General features: G+C 38.8%; 1 protein-coding gene across 2 annotated transcripts in view; it reads right to left on the bottom strand.

Moving 5' to 3' along the window:
* Nucleotides 1–6,868: 6,868 nt before the first annotated feature.
* The window catches only part of LONP2 (lon peptidase 2, peroxisomal), a 98,137-nt gene continuing 96,977 nt past the window's right edge, over nucleotides 6,869–8,028 (bottom strand). For both annotated transcript variants that reach the window (XM_022555161.3, XM_089902995.1), the window contains exon 15: nucleotides 6,869–7,286. In XM_022555161.3, coding sequence (XP_022410869.1) covers nucleotides 7,065–7,286 — 222 coding nt within the window. In that variant the 3' untranslated portion in view covers nucleotides 6,869–7,064. The remainder of the gene's footprint in view (nucleotides 7,287–8,028) is intronic.

The following is an 8,028-nucleotide window of genomic DNA, read 5'->3' as shown; positions in this document are numbered from 1 at the left end:
CAGATACCTTGGACAAATCACACATGTTTAAAATTTGTTCTTGTATTTATTGGTTTTGCAAAAGAAGGCATCGTCTCACACAGTATTTGTAATTAAAAGCAAGTCATTTGTTTAAAAAAAAGGCAGTTTGCAAAAAAAATGTTTTTGGTCTTTTATAATTCTCATTAAAAGAATATCTGGCAAATTAAAAACTCTTACGTGTCTGCTTTAGCTCCAAGTTTGATTAAAATTCGAAGTTATTTTCCTGTTAAATTCTGTATTTTATAGCCAAAAGCAATGTACTATGTATTGTGAATTTTGGTAGATAGAGATCTGTTCTAAAGTACAGTAAAAGGATGGGTATATGGTCTCTGGCCTACAAAGAATCTTGTTTTTTCCTTCCTTTTGCTTAGATTTTGATTCTCACAACTCTGTTAGGAGGCCAATTAGTTAAAATGCTGATCACTTTTCCCCCCTTTTTAACAACAGAAAAATGAGTTAGTATTTTATAGCCTTGTGGTTAAGAGCCTGGCTTCTGCAGCCAGACTTCAGGGGCTACATGCCTATGCTAGCTGTAACTTACTAATCAGCTGTGTGATCTTGGGTTCCAGTTTACTAGTGTAAACTGAAATGAGGTTAATTATGGTAGCTACATCCAAGGGTTAAATGGGATGGGTACAAGTTACCTAGGACCGTGCTCTGTACATAATAAGCTGACCCAACATGTTAGCTGCTATTAGTATACCTATAACTAGCACCATATAGTTAACTGATGTGAGTTAGCCTGAAGCACCTAGCAAGATTCTGAAATTGCCTTCTGATTGGCCAGAGATTTTATTTTGTGTGGTTTTTATGGGTACCCTAAACATAGGAAATCAGTTAAAAATAATTTGGACTTCCCCTTAACCCCGCCCCCCCCCCTGCCCACCGCCCCAATTCTGGATAACAAAATTTACTTCTGTTAACCATTTTCAGGAAAGAAGGTTGTGTAGGGGCCCTGGTGGCGCAGTGGTTGAGAGTCTGCCTGCTGATGCAGGGGACACGGGTTTGTGCCCCGGTCCGGGAAGATCCCACATGCCGCGGAGCGGCTGGGCCCGTGAGCCATGGCCGCTGAGCCTGCACTTCCGGAGCCTGTGCTCCACAACGGGAGAGGCCACAACAGTGAGAGGCCCGCGTACGGCAAAAAAAAAAAAAAAAAAAAAGGTGGTTGTGTAGTTTCTTTCCTACATAGGCATTATTTTTTGAATTGGTTATATAACTTGTGCTTGTGTGTAGCCATTTTTGTGGCAAAAGGGAACAGGGCAACCACCAATGTATATCCAGGCCTATTCCTATTAGCATGTGTGTTTAGAAAAGCAGTTTTTCCTCCTCATTTAGTATATTGAATATTTTTGTGGAGGTATATCATTTGTATTTAAAAGTTTAAAATGTTTCTTTGATTATAAAACATTTCTTTGATATATGTGTTCAATATATAGACTTTGGCACACACAGTAGAGTCTGTAGTCTTATCCGTTCAGACGACTACAAACATTTTCGTTTTTCTGGTTCTTTGTGTATTTACATGTGTTTACACACATTTATTTTGAAATCATATAATTTGGGATTGTGTAACTATGTAACTCCCTCGCACCCCTACACGTAACATGATCATCTAAGCATTTAATAATCTTGGAAAAACATCATTTGGGGTAATTTTTGTGAAGATTGACTGTAGTTTTAGCCAGGTCCCCAGTGTTGGATATTTGCTTTGCCCAGTTTTTCCAGGTAAATTTTTTTGGCTAATTATAAATAGCCTGTGAACATTTCTATGTTTTCTGGTTATATTCTTGGGGTTTTTTATTTTCTTTAAAGGTCTTGATACTTTTTTCATTGCTTTCTGGAGAGGTTTCAGTGGAAACTTATGGTAGCAAGTGTGAAGGATTTTGCCTTTCATTGTAACCTCACGTTTTGCCAATTTATGCTTAAGATAGTAAATTTTGTGTGTTTGATAGGTAATAAGGTTGATATTTTAATATTTGTTAACTATATTTATTTGTCTTCATATTTTGGGCCTATAGGGATGATGTGACCTAGAGCCGTATTTCTTGGTCCATTTGAGATTTATGAGATCTAACTCTTGTTCTTAAATCATCTATATTTATAATCAATATTCTACTTTTTCCTTTTGATGCCCCCACCCCTTCTGGTGTCTTGGTGTTTTCTTTCAGGGGATTATATAGGGTAGGGGTAGGGGATATGTTTTGTTCTCTTACATTCTTAAACTTGAATTCATCCTGTTGAACTGAATCATGAACCAGTTTAATATGCTAACGATTGTTGGGGAATTTTTTCTTTTGCTTTGAGTGATTTTTATTATAATATGTATAACTTTCTAATTTAAAAGGCCCACAATTTTACAAACTTTAAACTTAAGCGAAGCAAATGGCTATAGATGTTTTTGGCTCACCAAAAAATCTTAGTCATGTTCCCTGCCCCCCGGACCAAGCTCAAGAGCTCTATATGCAGGAACATCTGCAATGATTCTACTAATGGAATTTTATTTCACTCAGGTTCCTGAGTGGAAAAATTGGTAAGTAACCCAAACTGAAAAGCAGAACACTGGATCAGACTTAAACATACCTGGGGGCCAGGCCAGTCTGTGACTGGTGCATTAGACTAGAGTAAGATTAGAACACATAGGGTGAATTGAGTGTATGACCTACCAACTAGTACTGTAGTCATTTATGTAAGTTAAATAAGAAAGGTACAGATAGAACGTTTTGAAAATCTGTAGATTGAATGCACTGCTAGAACCTTAAAGTCATTCTCTTCCCCACCTACCTATTGTGCATGTTCCAAACATAAAGGATGATTTGGTGGCTTACTGCGTATGATCTTAAGCTAGTTGAGTCATTTATCAAAAGAAACTCACATTTTCCTAGAAACAGCATCATCCACCAAATTCAAGCATCTCCTAAAATGTGAAGTGTGGGATGTAGGTTCTAACTACCTGGGTTTGAATTCTGACCCTTTACTCACTAACTTTGACTTAACTTTGCTCGAAGTTCCTTCTCTGTAAAGGGTGTAGTTGTGTCTACCTCATAAGGGAATGAGGATGGCTAAGTGTGTAAAGTGCTTATCCTTATGCCCGGCACTATAGCCTCATTGCCTGCCGAACCATTTTCCTTAACTTTATACAGCCTTAAGAATTTTCTTTGAAAATAATTTATTTTTCTTAGGCCTTTCTGAATTCTGAAAAGTAGAAACAGTGGTTTGAAGGAATACTTGGTTTTATAATAAAGTCACATTTTGACAAGCTTGCACTGTCATGTCAAGATTAGGATTTAGCCTAAAGGGTTTTAGTTCCTATTGCCTAGAAATGTACTGACAATATGTTAGAGCTGAACTTAATTAAAAAATTTTTAATATGAAAGATCTTTTTATGAGGTCCAAGAATGTTAAATACATTCTTTAGCTCATTGATAGTACCTACCATACCTCATATGTTCCAAATAAGTGAATTTTCATAGCAAATAAAGCTTTTCCTACATTAAAAAAGAAACTTTTGATACAGCTGTTTAAAGACATTTCAATAGCCATTCAGTGCATTTGCCTATTGTTTCCCTTCAGATCCTTTTAGTATTTCCTTCCTGTTCTAGTGCTTTAAAATTTTTTTAGTAACTAATTTTCATTGCAGTATCCACTAAATGTTATTAAAACAAAAAAGCATAGCATTGGATCATAAATCATCAAATTGGATAATGACTGTACTTTCGTAGTCTTGACTTTTTAAGCTGCTGGATAAAATTTTCATGAAGATGGGCACTCACATACAACGCATTTTGGCCAAAATAATGTGAGCTTGAACATGTTACACTTAATTAAAAAAACAAAAGTTCTTGAGGTTTACATCTAATAAATAGTCCCAGACAAAATAAACTTTGGATTTGGAAGAAGAATTGGCAAAATTAACATTCTTTGTGGCTTAGTGTCAAGTCCCCTTAATTATAGGAAGGTTTTTCTCATTTCAGTGGTCAATAAAAGGAAAATGCAAAGTCAGCCCACTCTACCCTCAGCATCTGGTTACCTCACAACATGGTAGACTTCGGTAAGGTTTAAACGTGGACCAGTCACCGAGTGCCGGGAGCTCCTCTTGGTAGACGTGACTAGTCACTGTGTTCAGATGATGGGAATCAGAAACCTCTGCATTTCAAGCAGCCTCTGCAACTCAGATGGTACTGGAAATGGAAATGAATTTGCAACCCCGCTCTTATGAAGAGGATCTGTGCTATGACCAGAATGCAAATCTTGACTGATGTCCCGGGAAGAAAAGGAGAGAAGGAAATCTTGTGTGTTTCACTCAGCACGTAACTTTTACCTCCCCTTATTTAGAAAAATTCAGGCATGTTTAGTACACTTTAAATCCACTCATTTAGTCAGGAGACCTTAACAATGGTCCAAGACTTGTAGGCTGACGTTAAACAGGGTCACTCAACTCCGATGGCATCTTCCACTGTATACAGGTGATTAACAGCAGTAAATCTCTGACGTGGTTTACAGTAAGGTTCAAACAGAAGGGGCAGAGCCAAGTGAAAACCACTGAAGGGGCAGAGCTAAGTAAACGTGTGCCTCAAGCAGTGTAAAATTTCTTGATTACCAAGGCACTTAAAGCTTTACATAGTTTTAATACTTGAAGAGTTGTAAAAGCCCACATAAAAAGTGTGGAGAGCACTGGTTAAATACACAGATTCCCAAGCCCTCACCTATAGGCCTGCTGAATTGGAATTTAAGTTAGTTAGCAGTTCTCAAAAAACCTAGCTGACCGATAGATGAGGGGTCTTCGGGAAACACTTACAAACAGTGCTAGAAAAATATACTCAACCATTAGTCATCAGGGAAGTGTAAATCAAAACCATGAGATGCTTCTTTAATGGTCTTTTTAGGATGGCCATTATCAATAATGAAAATAAGTGCTGGCAAGAATGTGGAGAAATTGGAACCTTTGTGTATTGCTGGTGGGAATGTCAAATGGTGTAGCTGTGGTGGGAAACGGGTGGTTCCTCAAGTGTATTTCCAAAAGAATGAAAAACAGACTCAAAGAGATAGTTGTACGCTCATGTTCACAGCACAACAGCCTAGAGGTAGAAACAAGAGATAAATGAATAAAATGTGGCATGTGCAGCAGTGGAATATTAGTCTTAAAGAAAGGAAATTCTGATACATGCTGCAACATGGATAAATGATGACATGCTAAGTGAAACATGCCAGACACAAAAGGGCAGATATTCCACTTACATAAGGTACTTAGAATAGGCAAATTCATAGAGACAAGGTAAAATAGTGGCTACCAGGGTCTGGGGGGTGGAGGAATGGGGAGTTACTTTTTATTGGATACAGAGTTTCAGTTTAAGATGATGAAAAGGTTTTGGATATAGCTAGTGGTGATGGTTGTACATTAGTGTAATTAACGACCCTGAATTACACACTTCTAAGTTAAAATGGTAAATTATTTTGCCACAATTTTTAAAAAATCAATAAAAGAGCTCAGACTTAAAAAAACCAAAAACAATGCTAGAGAGATGAAGGTCGTACTGCTAATTTCATATGGGTTTTCTCAGTCAGCTCCTTTAGTAAGGAAAGGCATGCTCAAAGCCAGAGGGCCCAGAAGATGCCCTACTGCTGTTCACAGACCAGTACAAAACTGCATACTCGGGACTCTTGAGGAAGAATACAGATAACTCCCACTCTTCAAATGTGTGCTATGTTGCCACTGCTGGGTGGGACACGGCAGAGCAAGGTGGGTATGGATTAACTCCCTCTGGTTGCTGAAAACAAATTAACATCATAGTTTCTTCTACCTTGTAAGACGATTGTGCAGAAATAATAAAATCACAGTAGTGATAAGATAGTCAATGAAATGTTTTCCAAGCTCCCGGTGCTTGCTCTCTCCCACTGGCCACGGCCCTAGGTCTGCACTTGTCCTCCCAGAACACATTCAGATTTTACCGCCAGGTCTGAGCACAGTATTTGGGTAATTTGTATATCCCATTCTTATCCAAGAAATTCCGAAGTATCTTTACATATCTGTTTTTTATATTTTTGTAATATAAGATTCTGAAGTCCATTACTGGCTGGAGTAATGATTAGAAATTGTTCCGTGTTATTTTATGTTGCATTCTAACTGTATCTTCACAGTAACACTGATGGGAAAACTAAGATACAGAAAGTTCAAATGCTAGTAAGTAGAAGAGCCTAACTTCATACTTATCCATATCTGGACTGAGTCACAGGAGAAGAGAGGCATGGAGAAAGGCTACCAGAACTGAGGATTGGCACAGGCAAACAAGCAACACAAGGGGAGGTGGCAGGAATCAGGATACCAAGTGTAGGGACCATCCCAGGATGGATGGCCGCCTCCCTCTGGGGACTGGACTTTTTTCTAAGATGACAGGCATTCAGGGCCAGTATGTTTCTGTCACGTAGGCCAACACACGCCACTCTGCTGCTTCCCTCAGCAAAGGAAGGGTAGGATGTGTAGACCTCATCACAGTTTGCTTCACTTGAATGTTTTCCAAAAAGACTAATAGTTGGCTATTATTTTCACCTTTGCCCAGTTCCCCTTCTGATTGCTTTCAGGGGCCAATAAAGTCTACAGGTGAATCTGCTAAGGTATACCAATGGTTCTTGACCTTGACTACACATCAGAATCATCTGGGTGGCTTAGTAAAAAGCAGATTGGGTCCCACCCCCAGAGTCTGATTCAAAAGGTCCGCTGATGGGTTTTGAGAATTTACATGTCTAATAAGTTCTCAGGTAATACAGATTGCTTCTGTTTGGAACCACAAGAGAACCACTGTTCCATAACTTTCCAGGGACAGTAATGAGCCCATTCAAGACAAGAATTCAATTCCGATTTAATCAATTTATTAAATTAACATTTCTGTAATAAACACTAGCCACCACTTGAGTCAGGTTTGTTACTGCTGAGATTAGGTTCGCAAATTAGGGACATTTTGCTTACCCCTGCTGGTGTGAATAAAATCATCCTGTCAGTACCTTTCGGCACTTTATAACTTAAAATTCTAAGAAGTTGAGATTTGGGCTTACAATTTGCTATTTAAGAGGCCAGGTCTGGTGCTGACAGTAAAGCCACCATCAAAAGCTGCGTTAAGAACTTCATCCAGGCAGGTTGCTGTGACAAAACTTAAATCCTGCCGGACATTGCCTGGGATTTCTTCAAGGTCTTTCTCATTCCTCTGAGGAATAATGACACGCTTCAATCCCGCTCTGTGTGCTGCCAGCACTTTGTCTTTAATTCCACCTACCTGTAAGGAGAGAAGAACGTTATTAAGGTTTATGATCATCCTCAGGCTGTGGAAGAAACCCTGACCCACCTTTCTTTCACTGCTATCTTAAAACATCCAAATCATCTTCCATTTCGCTAGAGCATGAGCTAGGAAAGCCACTGAAAAGGTTCATAGTAAATTCTTTACATTTCAGTTAGTATTATATTAAATCCTTTTAATGGAAGAGTCTAAATTTTTGACAGGTATAAACACCTCTTCTGTCCATGATTCTCTTTTATATTGTCAAGGTTGACGTTTATATTCCTTTCTGTACTCACAACAGTCTTGTTTATAGGTTGATTCTGAAAAAGCATTACATTATTTTGACCATAAATAACATTCCTACAGAGCTTAGCTGCATGCCAGGATTATTTTCTTCTGTACAGGTTTAAAGCAATGACCTCTGTGCCGTGTGATGAAAACATCTAGGCTCTTGTGGTGGTTTTAAAATATGTCTAAAATGGTCCCTTGAGAAGGTGGAGTCTAATTCCCCTCCCTTGAATGTGTGCCAGGCTTAGCGATTTACTTACGAGTGCGGTGGAAGTGATGCTGTGTGACTTTCAAGGTTAAGTCACAAAAAATAAGAGCTTCTGCCTGGATCTCTCTTGGATCTCTTGCCCTGCAGGTAGCTCAGGTAGCCCAGATGTCTGAGGTCACCCCAGCAGTCCGGCCAACCAGGACCAATCTGCAGTCACGTGAGTGAACCACAACAGAAGCAGCT

Source organism: Delphinapterus leucas, chromosome 20 (assembly GCF_059928025.1).
Source record: "Delphinapterus leucas isolate spDelLeu-1000000601 "Yukka" chromosome 20, BTC_Dleu_Yukka2, whole genome shotgun sequence".
Classification (NCBI taxonomy): domain Eukaryota; kingdom Metazoa; phylum Chordata; class Mammalia; order Artiodactyla; family Monodontidae; genus Delphinapterus; species Delphinapterus leucas.
Note: the sequence above shows the minus strand (reverse complement) of the source record. Positions and strands in the feature narration are given on the sequence as shown.